The 16612-nt window shown below is 43.0% G+C and overlaps 1 protein-coding gene across 4 annotated transcripts in view; it reads right to left on the bottom strand.

Annotated features, from left to right (window-relative positions):
• Positions 1 to 4553: 4553 nt before the first annotated feature.
• The window catches only part of LOC142489216 (multidrug and toxin extrusion protein 2-like), a 524115-nt gene continuing 512056 nt past the window's right edge, over positions 4554 to 16612 (bottom strand). For all 4 annotated transcript variants that reach the window (XM_075589594.1, XM_075589595.1, XM_075589593.1 and 1 more), the window contains one exon: positions 4554 to 5234. In XM_075589594.1, coding sequence (XP_075445709.1) covers positions 5026 to 5234 — 209 coding nt within the window. In that variant the 3' untranslated portion in view covers positions 4554 to 5025. The remainder of the gene's footprint in view (positions 5235 to 16612) is intronic.

The raw sequence follows: 16612 nt of genomic DNA, 5'->3' as shown, positions 1-16612 counted from the left end.
GGGATCATTGATTGAGTACAAGATGGTAAAATAAATGGTTATTTATTTCACGAAAAGACAGACACACAATGTAACAGAATTCACAAGGTTAACACACTTACTGGGAACGGGGCTAACGAATAAATCCGTTTCTGGAACGAAATTCACCACATGACCTTTTTAGAGCACTTTCCAATGACCGGTAGTTACTCACAAAAGTCCTGGAAATGTTTTCGGCATGCAATGCCAGGCGCAACCACTACGTTCTCAAAAGCGGGACTTAGAAACGTTTCTGAGTTCAAAATCTTTGAATCCGGCTCGCGTATATTCAGTCCAGAGCATCTTTGAATTTGCCACTGTTGGTTTGGCACTTGGAATCTGCGCTCCTGATTGGCTGCAAGCTCTCTTAAGGCTTTCATTCACTAATCTGGGCAGCCTATTAAGAGCCTGGGAATACTCTTGCCAGCCAATCACCGATTTGCCGGTATTGTAAAGCCGGGAGGGCACCTTTTCTCAGGTTGCAAAGGGGCATGCGCCAACCTGGCACCTCTGCCTCTTTGCATACTGAGCCCACCCGCTGCCCAGGCTCCACAGAGTCTGGGGTTGGGCAAATGGTTGCCAGATAGCCTTGTGTTAGCCCAGGATGTGGGTACTCAAGCAGAACTGCAGTACCCCTCCTGTTCTAACACCTTGGCATCTCTGAGGCTTTCATGTACGGACTCAGCACAGACACAGAGGCACCAAGCTTGGTTGCCATCTGGGCTGGCCAGAATCCATGACTTAGAAAATCCCTCAGTTCATATACAGATTATCAATATATATACACATTAAACTATAACCATTTAATAAAATATATTGTGTCCTGTTTTCTGTGTGCTAAAAGGTATGAGTTCCTATCTGGTGTCAGGGATGGAGTGAGTGTATATATTTCCTTCAGTTACTAGCCTCATTCTTGGGACACATTAGAAAAAATAACTTTTAACACTTTTAGACACTGTGATCATGCTGAGTTTTATAAGTTAGCTGGAGCATCCCCTGAACCCCTACACTAGGTTCAGTGTACCTGGGTATGTATCTGGGTATCTTTGCTATATTGAGGAGCCCCTGTTAGACTAGGGACTCTGTGTATAGCTGCAGATATAGGACAAAGTGGGATATGCAACCCAAACACTAGTGCTCAAGTCTTGCTGGCACAGACAAGAAAAAGAAGTCATCAAATCCTTAGGAAAAGATATACATTTCCAAACTGAACTGACTGCTTCCCATATAAACTATCAAGTCTCATGAAATAAGGCGGACATATATACACAGGCTGGGGGAGGGGTATTGAACACAGAGAAAGGCAGAGTAGCCGAGATGCCGAATGAGGCTGAACAGACCGGCCAACTCTAATCCTCCCTAATCCCACAACCCCCATTATACCTGCTATCGCGTCGGGACCTGGAACTTGTGTGAAGGGAATCCTCCGCATCAGTAGACAGCTGCAGAAACGATGGTCGCAATGAGTCCTTTCCAAACAGGGCATGCTCCTGCCGAAATGGTTAGCATAGAGAAAAAAGAGCAATCGGAAGGCGGTGCACAGCGAAAAAAACGTACAAAACACAACTTAGAAAAAAGCTTGATTTAATATGAAAAAACGGACAATAAGATCCCCAAGCGCACTCTTTGACACAGTCCCTGCCGGGACGAAACGTGTCAGTGTGGTTAAATGCTCCCACAAGCCTCTAAATAGCACCACCTACCCATTGATTGGACAAAAGAAATCCTAGGTGTTGCCACAGCACACAGCTGTTGGTTAATGCATTAGCAAACCTGCCAATAGAGAATTAGAAAAAACGGAGTGGTGGCATATAGAGGATTGAACAAAGCATCAGTTAAGTCTTGGAAGAGTTGAAGGCCCGAGGAGAAGCCGAGGGACTTTAACCCAGCCAGGGCATTATTGGCCAGTAATGCCCTGTTCTGAGAGGATTATTACTATTATAGGCTAAATGTAGGCTTTTTTCAGAATATAATAGATACTTTTGTAAAGATATATAACTCGGAACTACGCTGATGCACCTGTGTACTGTAGGAAAAAAGAAGTAAAGTAGCAAATGAGAGCGGAGAGAGGTGGTGGTGGGGGGGAGGGGGAGAAAAGAGAGAGAGGTGAGGGGGGGAGAGAGAAAGGTGAGGGGAGGGAGAGAGAGAGGTGGAGGAGAGAGAGGTGAGAGGGGGAAAGAGAGGTGAGGGGTTCAGGAGGTGTTGAGGGAGGAAAGGGATGGGGAGAAGAGGGGGGAGTGGTGGGTGAAGGGGAGAATGGGAAGAGAAGTTGGAGGGCAGTGATTTTAACTACAAAAAAAACCAGATACAAATTACCTTAGCAGAAGCTATACAAGTGGTGGAAGAAATATTACTTTGTTGCAAGTAACAAAGTTACTATTTGGGACCCGCCAGCTTCTGATAGCACTAGCAGCTGTGAGAGTCTGTACAGTATGTGCTGTGAGAGAGAGCCTGCATCTGCTGCAGTGCTGTGAGTGGAGAGGAACAGTTGCCGTGCTCCCCCTGCATCTCTGAAAGGTGAGTTGGCAAGTTGCCAAAAATTCCGGCCATTACTGAATGAATAATGCCTGGAATTCTAACCAATCAGAGAGCAGGGATTTCAGTAATGCCTGAAATTGTACTGCTTTAGCCTATAATAGACAATAATACATGCATAATATATACAAAGACCTTTGCACAAACAATAAAGTCTTGTATCAAACATAAAAAATTCAAAACTCAAATATATCAAAGATTAGACTGGTAGGTAACAAATGTATTGATATAGTAGAGTAATTTAAAACCACTAGAACTTGGTATATAAAGCAATAATTTGATCAGTCACATATATATAACCCGATAATCAAACATTGTATTATATATATGAATAATGAATCTATTAATCTATAACCAGCAATACAGTAATGGTGAGGCACAAAGACTAATCATATAAAGATAGATTTTAAGATATTATGATGTATCCTAAAGTTAACCCTCTAGATCTACTGTAAGAGTCTATTTATAAACCTATTTATATTGATACATAAAGAATACTTTTTCCTCACTCAATACATATGTATATACTGTATATGCCATATATATATATTCCCAGATAATAGTTTTATATATATATGTTTAACCCCACCCCAAAAGAAAAAAAAATATGCTCTGCCACCCTTTGAGGTTACTGTTCCTCCATACTGTTTTAACGGTTAGTTAAAAAGGTTGTTGTTTTATATGTTAGATACATTATCATTGTACAAGTAGTGGCCCTGGGCCTAAATCCAAGTTTAGGCCAGATACCTCAGGCACATGTGATGCGCTTCCTTGGGCAGGCTTGCATCAGCGTGTGCTGTTTAACTTAATCATTGCCCCCCTCCCAGACCTTCTGTAGGTCATATATGGATACTAGGTATTTTCCCATTCCTTTATGGGGGTAGATTGGGTGGCTGAAAGGGGTACTTGACCTGGGGTGGGTGGTTAGGCCTCTCGGGTGGGTAGCGGGAGGGTTTAACCCCTTCAGTACCATAGCGGTAGTAACTGCTAAGGTAATGAAGAGGTTAACATCTCCTGCAACCCTCCCGGTAGGCCTAACTGCCCACCCTGGGACAACTACCCCCTTCACCCACCCCCTTTAACCCCAACAAACCAGGTACTTCAGTTTAGCTGATTCATTACCTTAACGGTTAGCCACTAAGGTAATGAAGCTACTTTTATTATTATTACATAGTATTGATGCAGGGGGTCTCTGGAGCTGAACCGCATTAGTTTCAGGTCCAGGTGTCCCCTGCTTCCAGAGATACAGGCCACGGAATAGGGTGCCAGTATCTCCTGCACGTTTAATTCTCCTGCGTCACGTGACCAGGATATTTATCACGCAGGAGATAGTGGCACCCAATACCGGGGCCTGTATCTCGGGAAGCAGGGGGTCCCAGGACCTGAAATCTATGCCGTTCAGCTCCGGAGATGCTCCACGCTTCAATACTATGTAATACAAATGAAATAAAATAATCAGGATCGCCTGATAGAGATGCTCAGAGAGAGGGACTGCTTCTGTCTGCTCACACTGTGCAGCTCTTTCAGACTGATGCGGCCCGGTAGCATTAACACAGCAAAAGTCCCATTCAGAAGCAGGGACCCTCGCTGTGTTAATCCTGATGGGCAATTCCCAACTTGCTCTGTCCTTGGCTGTGAACACTCCACATTTGGTCCCCGGTTTACCAGCTCATGTGCGTACCAGGGTGGAGTTAAAGCTAGCTGTATATAGTATAACTGATTTGACCTTCTTTAGAGCCAGATAAGGAGGGTTACATTTATATTGACAGTGCAAAGGAAAACGATGAGGATGAGCTACAAATTAAAACAACTGGAAAGGGACCACCAACACACATAACTTACATAATAATATACATTGTAACTTTGAATTATAACTAATTGACCCAACTGAAACATGTTTTATACAATACTAGTTTTAAATCAGCGATTTCGTAAAAATATTTGGACAAATAACAACACATAAGCAAACTGGATATTTAATATTCTTTTTTTATTTTATTTTTCAATTGCTCTAGAGAAGATTAATAATATGCGTGAATTGATTAGGCAGAACAATCCATTATTTCATATAAAAGAAAACTGCACCTATTTTAGGCACAGAAATAATAATTGCAGGCAACATAAACATTTTATTCAGATATGATGTCAACAATATTTTTCAATCTGCTGCTTTATGAGGTTAGTTTGCTGATCACTTTCACATATCCTTTATCTTCTTGTTTCTTTTGTTATCTGCATTTATCCTTTCTGAGGTTGCAATCCGTGAAAATCACAAAAGGTGTGCATACTGTATGTAGTTTTTCTACTTTTCCGGAGCTTTGGGTCAGCTTCTTTTTTTCACAATATTTCTGTGTTGCCAAGTTGAGAAATGTTTGCTTACTTGGGGCAATGTGTCTCTTGTCTACTCTCTGTAAGTAACCAGGCTTCGGGAACATGTCTTTCTACTGAAGAAATACACCCACCATCTATGCATTAATTGGGTATCCAGAGCTTTATTAGAACCCCAGTGAGTAGTATGACAATACTTCCTGCCAGAGCCAGCCCACGGCGAAGTATCACGTCCGCCAATGGTAAGACTTTCCCACAAACAGGTAGTTCCTCCTGTAAAGTTATATGGCCTGTATAGCTCTCAGTAGCAACGACCTCGGATAATCTGATATTGTCTGATATATTCTGTGTCACTGCAAATAAAAAAAATAGGATTTAAGTTATGAAGGTCAATGGCACTTGTTTTCTCTGTATATTTTTTCACGATTTGATACAGAACCTACAATGTATCTTTATTTCAATTATTGTTTACTACTGATGCAGCGGCTGTTATTCGAACACATCACGGCGCCAATTTTGAGTTCTCTGCTGTTCCCCACGCAGCATGAACGCGGCCAATCGCCCCAGGCACCCGCGCTTATTGCGGATGTTTTGTTTGAATTTCATGGATTCTGTTTCTTCGTTTGCAATAAAATGGATGAATTGTAATGTGTACAGTACTGTGCTACTGTGTCATTTTCATGTTTTTAAAAGCCAGAACACTCAAATTCGTTTTTTCTGCACTCGCCGCGCTCGCATCTTAGTGCGGGAAGGCTGGAATTCATCCCGCGGTTTCAAATCGGGATTACTATGTACATGACGCGTGAAGTGTTCGAATAATGGCCGCTGCATCAGTAGCTGAATGTACCCGGCATTGCTCTGGAATTCTAAGAAACCAACCTCCATCTCTCCCTTTACCCTTATCGCTCTCCCTTCCATCACTTTCCTTTAATTCCTTATGAAGTTCCCAATTCTTACCGCCTCTCTCTCCTACTCCAGCCTCCTTAGAGTACTTTCTCCTCACGTGCCAACTGACTTCCTCTTTATTTCTTTGTCTGCTTTCTGGATAAACTTTATAGCTATCTGACTCTTTATATTTGCCACCAGACTATGCATTATGATGTCACCAGTATGATGTCAAATGCCAGATACATAGCGTACCAGGTACAATACCAAGTAGCTGACTTGCTTAGCGAAATTGTAATAACTCGTAGAATTAAAAATAGAATGGACCCAATTTCCAAACACAGACAAAAACCTGCTCCTTGATCTTAGGAACCATCATGCAAAATGTTGTTACGATATCTTAAGAGGTGCCCAAATGCATAGCGTGGTTTAATTATTATTAGACATGCCAGACAAGGTACAGTAATAGAGGGAATTATGTTTACTGCATATAAATTTGTTGTAGGTACTTAAGGGTTTTCTAAATGGCACATTTTGAAAATACATTATAAAAATTTCAATTTTTTAAAATTTTATTTTTACATAGGCATAGCCTGTATATGTTATTCATATCCATAGAATATATGATTGTAATGGGGGGACGTAGACTTTTTTTTAAGTTATTACTATTTAATTGAACATGTATTGTATTTTCAGATTATAAGTAACTGAGCTTTCTGTAAGAAAGAGTTGGAGATTTTTTTTACGAAACAGTCATGTCTTAACTAACATATAAAACTGTAACAAAGGGGTATGCTTTAAAAGTGCAATTTCACCACAAAATACATTAATTTGTGGTTTGCAAAACTCTCTCTTACTTTTAAAATTGGAATATGCATGTGTATGTAGATCAAAACCCACTCTGATACAGAAACACATTTTTTTGCCAATATACTGTAGTAGCATTAACTACAATCACTTGCATTAATATATATATATATATGATTTTCTATTCTGGATACATTCATAGATTTACTGAGTACTGCTAATAATAAGTCTTGAAATAAAAGTGATTTACTTCGGTCCTCAGACCAGAAGAAAATTAAACGCTGGCAGCACCAACAGAAAGAGTTCCATGCCCAACACAGCCAATGACAACACCCAAGAGACCCGCTAAGACCGCTAAGACCTCTACCAGCTCCCTTGACTGGCTGCCTCATTACTGGGACCGCACAGGCTCTCACCAGAGTTGTGACAAAGCACAAAAATTCATGGCAGTTTCAGGGGACATTCATTGTGGCATACTACCCAACCAGAGACCACTGAGGCCACACTAAAAGCAAAACCTTAAAAATAATGCATTGCGTAGCAATACACAAAACACATGAGCTAACAGTCCGTGAAGTCAAGAGAGCTATTAAAATAATTTGTTAAGTATATAAAGGTACAGTACAACAATGTTTTCTGAAATACTACCAGTGCCATGTGCTACCCCAGGGAGACCGTCGGAGATTAGGGAAGTTAATGCATGGCTAAGAAAGTTGTGTAGGAAGGTTTTTTTTTTTTTTTTTTAGAGCACTGGGACTCCTTTTCTGAGCAATGCAATCTTTATGCTTTGGACGGATTGCACCTCAATGAAGAGGGATCTTCTGTGCTAGGGGGAGAATGTGAAAAAGGTTGGAGGAGATTTTAAACTAGGATGGAGGGGGGAGGGACAAGAATCAGATAACAAACTAAATAGAATATATGGGGAAATAGCAAGGGGTCATGGAGACAGAATGGGTGCAAGTGGGAGTTTGGCAAGCAGCGAGACACCCATAGTAAATACAGATAATACTAGAAAACTTCTAAAGACTAAACCCAGTTGGTGCAGAAAGGCAGTAGCAGATAAGTGTATAGGGCAGACTGAAAACAAACTTAAATAAATGCTTGCTAATGCAAGAAGCCTGACAGATAAAATGGGGGAGCTTGAATTGATAGCTACAAGGGAGCAGTATGATATCATAGGAATTCTGAAACCTGGTAGGATGAAACTCATGACTGGGCAGTTAATTTAGAGGGTAATTCCCTTTTTCGGAAGGATTGTGCAAATAGAAGAGGAAGTGGAGTATGTTTATATGTTAAACCTGATCTAAAACCTATTACAGTATATGGGGGAATGTTTATGAAGGGAATTATGAAAATGCAGAGATCTTGTGGATAGAAATTAGCAGTGGAGGTAAAAGTATAAAGAAAATGTTTGTAGGGATATGCTATAAACCATCAAATATCTGTGAGACTGAGGAAGCTAAACTACTTTTGCAAATGGAGAAAGCATCAAATCTAGGTCATGTTTGCATAATGGGCGATTTTAATTATCCAGACATAGATTGGGGCAATGAGATTAGCATTTCAACAAAAGAAAACAGTTTTTTGGGTGCTTAAAGACAATTTCATGGCCCAAATTAGTGAGGAACCAACCAGGAGAGGGGCAATACTGGATTTGGTCATATCAAACAATGTAGAAGTAATAACAAATATTCAAGTCCGGAAACATTTGGGTAACAGTGATTATAACATGGTCTCATTTGAAATAAATGATCAAAAAACAAAATTACTTGGGTTCAACAAATACCTTAAACTTTAGAAAGGCAGATTTTAATAAACTGAGGATTAATCTACAAGGAATACATTGGGATGATGTTTTTGCAGGGAAAAATGTAGAAGATAAATGGGCAGTCTTTAAAACATTGTTAGAAAAGCACACTTATCAGTGTATACCCTTGGGTAATAAGTATAAAAGAAATAAGTCAAAAACACTGTAGCTAAATAAACAGGTAGGGGAGCAAATGTAAAAGAAGAGACAGGCATTTAGATTCTTGAAATCAGAAGGGATGGAGGTATCATATCCGAATTATAAGGAATGTAACAAAAATTGCAAAGGGGCAATCAAATTAGCAGAAATTGATAATGAAAAAAGGATTGCAATAGAACGTCAGATCAACTCTAAAAAGTTATTTAAGTACCTTAATAACAAAAAAAAATCAGAAAAGAAAATATAGGACCCTTCCAGTGTGAGGGGCAGGCAGATTATTGAAGATTAGGAAAATGGAGAGGTATTAAACACATTCTTTGCCTCAGTGTTTGCCAGGGAAGAATCAATTTCAATAGTAGTGCCACAGGAGGAAGGCACAATTTCTATATTAATGAACAATTGGTTTACTGAGGAAAAAAATTCATAGCCAGCTTGTTAAAATGAAAATAAATAAGGCACCTGGCCCCGATGGAATACATTCAAGAGTTCTTAACGAGTTAAGTTCTGTAATAGCCAAACCATTACATTTAATATTTAAGGACTCCATTTCCACAGGCTCAGTACCACAAGATTGTGGCAAAGCAGATGTGGTGCCTATATTTAAAAAGCTAGATCACAACCGGTGAACTACAGACCTGTAAGCCTGACTTCAATAGTGGGGAAGCTACTTGAAGGTTTAATACGGGATAATATTCAGGAATACCTAATGGAAAACTAAATTATTAGTAATAGCATGGATTTGTGAAGGATAGATTATGCCAACCTAACCTTATTTGTTTGTATGAGGAGGTAACAAGGAATTTAGACCAGGGTAATGCCGTTGATATGGTCTACTTAGATTTTGCAAAGGCTTTTGATACGGTTCCACACAAGAGGTTAGTGTTCAAAATAAGGCAAATTGAACTCAGTAAAAATATATGCACCTGGACTGAAAATTGGTTGAAGAATAGACAACAGAGTTGTCATAAACGGAACTTTTTCAGGTTGGGCTAAAGTTGTAAGTGGAGTACCTCAGGGATCGGTACTGGGACCCCTGCCTTTTAATTTGTTTATTAATGACCTTGAGGTTGGCATAGAGAGCAAAATCTCCATCTTTGCTGATGACACTAAATTGTGTAAGTTAGTAGAATCAGAGCATGATGTAATTTCTCTTCAGAAGGGTTTAGATAGACTGGAAACTTGGGCAGGTAAATGGCACATGAGATTTAAAACAGATAAATGTAAGCTTATGCATTTGGGAGGCAAGAATAAACAGGCGACTTACAAATTAAATGGGGATAAATTAGGGGAATCCTTGATGTAGAAGGATTTGGGAGTGCTTGTAGACAGAGAGTGAGAGAGTGCAGAGAAGAGCCACCAAATTAATAAAGGGGTGGACAATCTAACCAATGAGGAGAGGCTAGCTAAATTAGATTTATTTACATTAGAAAATAGGCGTCTAAGAGGGGATATAATAACTATATACGAATATATTCGGGGACAGTAGAAGGAGCTTTTTAAAGAACTATTCATCCCAAGGGCCGTACAAAGGACTCAGGGTCATCCCTTAAGGTTGGAGGAAAGGAGATTTCACCAGCAACAAAAGAAAGGGTTCTTTACAATAAGGAAAGTTAAAACGTGGAATTCAGTACCCATGGAGACTGTGATGGCAGATACAATAGATTTGTTTAAAAAAGTTGAACATCTTTTTAGAAAGGAAAGGTATACAAGGATATACCAAAAAAGTAAACATGGGACAGATGTTGATTCAGGGCGTAATCTTATTGCCAGATAATATTGACTATGGTTTTTGTTTGCCTTCCTCTGAATCAATATACTGTAAGTACAAATATAGGATAAAGTATTTGTCGTCTAAATTTAGCATGGATTGAAATTGATGGACATATGTCTTTTTTTAAACCTCATCTTCTATGTAACTACCGTATGTAACTCACAGGACATTTTCCGAGATTTATTTCGACAGTGAAAGCAGAATATTTTGGGGTAGTCCTTTGTCAGGTTCGTCTACCCAAAACGTTGTTCCTTCACTGTCAATGTAAATCATTGAAAATGTCCCTGTGACTTCAGTGTTGCTTCCTCGATGAGTGCGACAGATGAAAAATATTGAAATACATTCAGGTATAGTAAAATACCGAGGAAGGTCCAAAAAAGCCTACACTTTACAGAGAAGCTGGTAGACTAAGCTTAGCTGCCTCCAGGAAGATGTTGAAGGTCCATGAAATCTGGGAAGAAGGTCCATGGAGCAAAGTGAGAAGCCTTAGGCTGCGGCCAGGCAGGGAGCGAGCGCGCTGGTGCTCGTGCGCTGGGTCCTGCTCGGCTGGACAATTTGTGGCTGGCTAGGTGCGCACTACCCTGGGGGCAAGGCTACGACGTCACGGAGCTGATTCGCCCTCATTGGGCGAACTGCTCATGTGACGCGTTTGCGAGCGGCAAATTCAAATTTGCTTGCTCTGCAAGCAGCTAAGCGCCGAACATTGCCTCAATGTGTTTAATTGCGGCCAGCTTGAGCGCGCCCGCCCGCTCAGTGCCACCCTGGCCGAGACCTTACTTGAATTAAGTAGAAAAGGCTGCGTTAGTCCCGTTGCAATAGTGTAGACTAAATTAGTTCTTCAGTATTAGGTGATACCTTTTTTATTTGAACTAACAATAGATATTATAAGACAAGTGTAACGGGTATTCCACCCCACCCAATCGCATATATAGTGTGGGTGAGCAGAACATTCGGTGTTACCGGTGTGGTGCGTATACCTGCAGGCTCACAGGAGGTCTGAGCCGCCGCTAGTGAGAGCCTGGGGTGAATCCTCTGGAACGTATCTTCTTTCAGCGCCTCCACCTATGTAGGATTCTATGGGAATGTAGAATGACCCTACATAGGAACCCACTCAGAAACCACACACACAGTGATTATATAACTAAGGACTTTACTAACATATAATAATAACCTGTGTCCCTCTCACAAGGAGACATTAACAGTGACGTCTCGCAGGACGATTCCCCGACGCCAGGTGATCCCACCCAGTGTCCCAAGAACCCCACCCAATGTCCCGTACTCCTACAGAGATAGTCAATGGGTGACTACGCAGTCACTAAGAACCTCTAGGCCTGTTGGTGCACATATGATGGTATAATACCTGCCGAGCACTCCGGTGCTCGGGTCAGCAACAATCTTCTCAAAGGGTCAGATGTGTGATGAATCCGTCTGATCCTCCAACCGAACTCCTTGCACGTGCGGACCGCTAGGGCGGTCCCACTCTGGAATAGTCTCTGTGGACTCCAACGTGGGTCTAACCGCTTCCACAGGAACAGCAGCAGCCGCTGTGTCCCTATCTATATAAGTGGTACTAACGTGACAGGAACCCTAACCTAGGGCCTGTCCCTGTAGTACAGCAACCTGTAGTGGCTTGGGGAACTCCTAAGGCCGGCAGGGGTAATGACCTGTCCCACTCCCCTAACTACCCAAGTCCCTTCAGCCTCACTACTTTCTAACTAGTCCCAGCGCCTACAGCAGCAAGCTGTAGCTCACTGGAGGCTGCAGCCAACGTGCTGCGCAACAAGGTGCCTGCCTGTCAGACCTCCCAGCACTGCCCGCTGTGACTCTGACAAGGCAGCACTCCAAACTAGGGGCCGCGTCCCTATCTAGGACCTCCCTAAGCAGTTACCCACCCAACTAGTGGGGAGTTGGGGCCTACCTGGAGTGTAGGTACCTATATGGGGCAGAAGCTGCACTCGCTCCCCGCACCCTTCCTTCCCTACAGCTCCCTGACTCCAACTCTCTTAACTGCAGACTTCCTTTTTCCAGCTCCCACTAATGTAAGTGGCAGGGTCCCTAACCTGAGGGCTGCCCCTGGCAACACTCACCTTACTGGGGAGCTGAGCTATCTGGGACCAAGGGGGTGCTGGCCTAATACAGGGGAGTCCCTCTCTCCTGTACCCTACCTCCTTCCCTTGTCTGTTCCTTCCTCTGACTGACTAACGTGCTCTTTTGCCCGCGAAATGTATCCACTTGCTCTCCTGGCAGTCCTGCAGCCCTATTGGCTCCTATGAGGCACCTGATGTGCTTGGCCCTAAGCCTCATGGGAATTGTAGTCCCGTGGAGGCTGTACTTACATTGGGGCCGCGTGCACGCCTTTCCTGCGCCTGTACTAACCCCTAATGGCTGCCACAACCTCTCACTATCTATCCCTACTCTCGCGCGACTCTCCTGCGCCTTCCCTGCCCTCACGCAACTGTTCCCTGCCCTCGCGCGATCTTCTGCGCATGCGCGACTATCTCGGGCCGCCGGGGACTCACTGCGCATGCGCGACCTGGCGCAACATGGCGGCGCCCTATTCGCCTTGCTCTGGGAGCGCCGGGAGCCCTGAGACGCGCGTGCGGCCTTGGCAACCGGCCGCACGCGTCCCCGGCAACCCCCGAGCCGGGACCTGACCGCCCTCTCCCCTGCCATCGCCGGACGGATCCACCATTGGACGCGGCGGCCCCCGCGATCGGCAGGCAGGTGAGGGGGATGCTGGAGTGCTGGGGAGACCTGGCTACACAAGCATTCGAGAGTTCTCCTAACTTCCTCAGGTCAGCAATACTGATTTACAAAGATTCCATGAGCTTCCTGAGGAAGAGAGAACTCTCGAAAGTTTGTCTTATAATATCTATTGTTAGTCCAAATAAAAAAAGGTATCACCTAATACTGAAGTAATCCTTAGTTGCAAAGTATGATTTTCTGTGAATCGTGATTAAGCTCCAAGCATGAGATTTATGGTAGTGCTAAATTTCACCCCAAGCAAGTCTACTAAATGCTGCCCAAGATCTTGTGTAACCAGCCAGTAAGGCTGAAGGTATGGGTGCCAGATGCAAATCGCCCAATAAAATTGAGCCCGGGATTCCAATCTAGCCAATCCATGTGATGGTGAGTACAGGCTCTCAGACAGAGCAGAGCTGGCGTAGTCCACCAGACTAGGGTTAGGAAAATTGACCAATCAGAATTAAAAGGTGCCTGCACAGGATTATCAATTTGCCTATCAGATTAGCCTCGATTTCAAAACAGTCCAATAAGCATTCACAGGCATTAAATAGTCCCAGGCCAAGTGAAACACAGAATTCAGTGGGAACCAGCGACCAAGGTAGGAGTGCCATCCTAAAATGAGCAGCACCAGCCATTTGGCTGAAGAATGCTTGGGTGAGAAATGGGCCAACAGTTCAAAGACTGCTGGTGGTTACAAACATTACAACCAGGATAATGCAAGGTGCAAGTGACCCAGTAATTAATATGCAAGGAAAAAAGAACAAAATACTATACAAAAATGCCAGAATACAGTGAAAAAGGGTCTAAACAGACTGGGATGAAATCTTTATTGGAAAGTCCTGCAGTCTCTCACTGTCACACTACTCTCTCCCCCCCCCCAAGAGGTGACCCTAGTGCATTTATAAACATGGACATAGAACATACTACACATGGATACAACTGTGAAGCATAGATTGTTTCATGCTGTCACGTCTATGTTGGATAGTAAATTTATTCTGGAAGCCAGAGGGTCACGTGTAGGATGACTTAGCTCAGATAGTGTCAACTCGGCCCTCTTTTCCAAGCACGACAAGGTCTGTTTCTTTTCTTACTTTATTTTGGAGAAAGCAGGGAAATACAGTCTCTTGTGTAGAGGTGTAGGTCTAAATCTCTGTGTGTGCTTAGTAGTAAAGGGAGGTGAAAAGATAATCCTGCAGCACCATTACAGGGGTTACAGCAAGGTACTCACGAGTCCAGAGGAATGGTGGAAAAGGAAAAAGCAATGTATGCTGGGTAGTAAGATAGTCTGGGGACAGACCATCTGTGGGCAGAGCAGAGGGGGAGAAAGCAGACAAGCCCATTTGAGGGAAAGGCTGGGGCTGCTATGGCAACTCACAGGAGTGTCTGGGGGAGCTACAACATGTAGCAATAATGTTGCATCTTTAATACAGCAAGCTGCTGGGAGAGGGGAAATTGCACTGTATTTGTCACACAAGCACTGTGTTTGTGTGCAGAACCAAACACATACAGCTGGCATTAAGAAGGCTGACAAGCAGGGCTATAAGAAAAAGGGGGGGGGTTAAACAGAAGTGCGGACAGGGGTATACCTGTTCCATGACAAAATTTATACTGATGGTGATCCACAAGGACTATAAACTCTCTGCCATACAAGTAGGGCTGGAGTTTACAAAGTTACCATAAAATACACAGACACTCCTTCCCCACCATAGATTGGCTTGGGCTGTCATTCGCAATTAGCATGTTTCCCCACTTTTATCAGTTGCACAGGGTCGTCAATAATCAAATGTCCCAAGAGCCAACATAGGCCATGGGGCATACCCCTCAAGAGCTATTGTATATAGCAGGAATGGCTGTTGGGGACATTCAGAGCAGGTGTGTCAAACCAGTTCATCGGTTTTAGGCAAAAATCAAGTCCACCCTCAGATGCAGTACCACAAAATGTCCACCAGACGGGAGACATTAAAAGACTACAATTCCCAGATGTCTTGCTGCCTAGGACTCACCCACTTTCTGCTCTGAGGCTTACGTAAGGTTACTGTAGGACGTTTCAACCCTCAGAGCATTGCAACTCAGTTTCTGTTTTGCCCACACTCCTGGACTTGCTGTCTCTCTGCTAAGAATTCCCTGCTATACTCTGTATGACCTCGGATCTACTCAGGATTTAGCTTAATTCCTTAAGTACTTCCCTGCTATACTGTGTATGACCATGGATCTGTACTGGACCTTGCTTTCACTAACCCTCATGTCACCTTGCTTGATAAACATGTGAAATACCCCTGCCAGACCTACCATTCTCTGTTCATATTTGAATAAGGATAGAGCTAAGCAACTTCTAAAAGTTTTTTTTTTTCCTTCTATAAACAAAGTGTTTAGGAATTGTTTTGAAGGACACTTTAATTCTGCAGAATTAAAAGGTTCTCATTGACCAACCAAGGGAATACAGCAGGGCCCCGGGTATACGGCGGATTCCGTTTCAGAGGCCCGCCGTATAGTGAAAATCTCCGGAAAGCGGATCCGGCGATTTTCTGTGCTGCGCATGCGCAAACCGGCATTTTCGCCATTCTGCGCATATGTGACCTGCGGTCTGCGCGCGCAACCGGCGGTCTGCGCATGCGCGCCGGGCGCACCCGCCCGTTCTGCACATGCGCGATTTTAAATTCAACATGGCGGCCCCCTTCTCGGTGCCTCCGTATCAACGGATCGCCGAGAAGCGGGGCCCTGCTGTATCAAGTACTGCTCCAGGTACAGACAGTTTGATTCTTACCCTTGCCAGACCTGCCACTCTATCTTCATATGTATTTTGTTAAAGTACGTACTACCGCACTAAAGTTTATACACATAACTGATCTCACCCTTGTTAACACAGATCTCTATAAGGCAACCAAGACTGTAATATTACTGTAGCTCGAATTAGCCTCTGCAAGCTTTCAATCAGAGTATGGAGAGAACACAATTGTTGAATGTCAACTTCAATTAAGCCAGTTACTAATTGGCATCTCCATCTCTGCTAGGGAAACTTGAATATTTCCAAACACAGTACACGATACTAACTAGAAGATTGTAGTAAGCAGCCATTCCTGGACTCAAGGGCTGTTCCATACCTTTGCCAGAGCTGTCACTCTGTCTTCATATGTGTATTTTTACAGAGCATACAACCGCACTAAAGTTTATCTTTTGTGATGCCCACACCACGTTTCAGTTTCTTTTATCCCAATTTAAGGCCGGAAACACTGTATTTTTTATGTAGAGGTTTATTTACAGGGATTAAATCATACAGCAAAAGGCCCACCGTCCCTTTAAGAAAAAACAAATAATGGAAAATAAACACCTATTCCCTTTAAGGAAAGCTAACTGCACTGTAGCTTTCGCCCTCAATAGTTGGATGGCAGCAAAGCTGGTTCCCACTCTCAAAACATGCCCTGTCATATGCAACAATCTAAACAGTCTTTGCACATGGCAATAATAAAGGGTTTTTGCTTATCTGTTTGAAAGTCCTTTGGAGCAGACGTCACTGCTTCAGCACAGTCTTGTCGTCCTTTCTTCCTAGGAAAACTCAG

The sequence above is a fragment of the Ascaphus truei genome, chromosome 3 (genome assembly GCF_040206685.1).
Source record: "Ascaphus truei isolate aAscTru1 chromosome 3, aAscTru1.hap1, whole genome shotgun sequence".
Lineage (NCBI taxonomy): Eukaryota > Metazoa > Chordata > Amphibia > Anura > Ascaphidae > Ascaphus > Ascaphus truei.
This window is presented reverse-complemented; position numbering and strand designations above follow the sequence as displayed.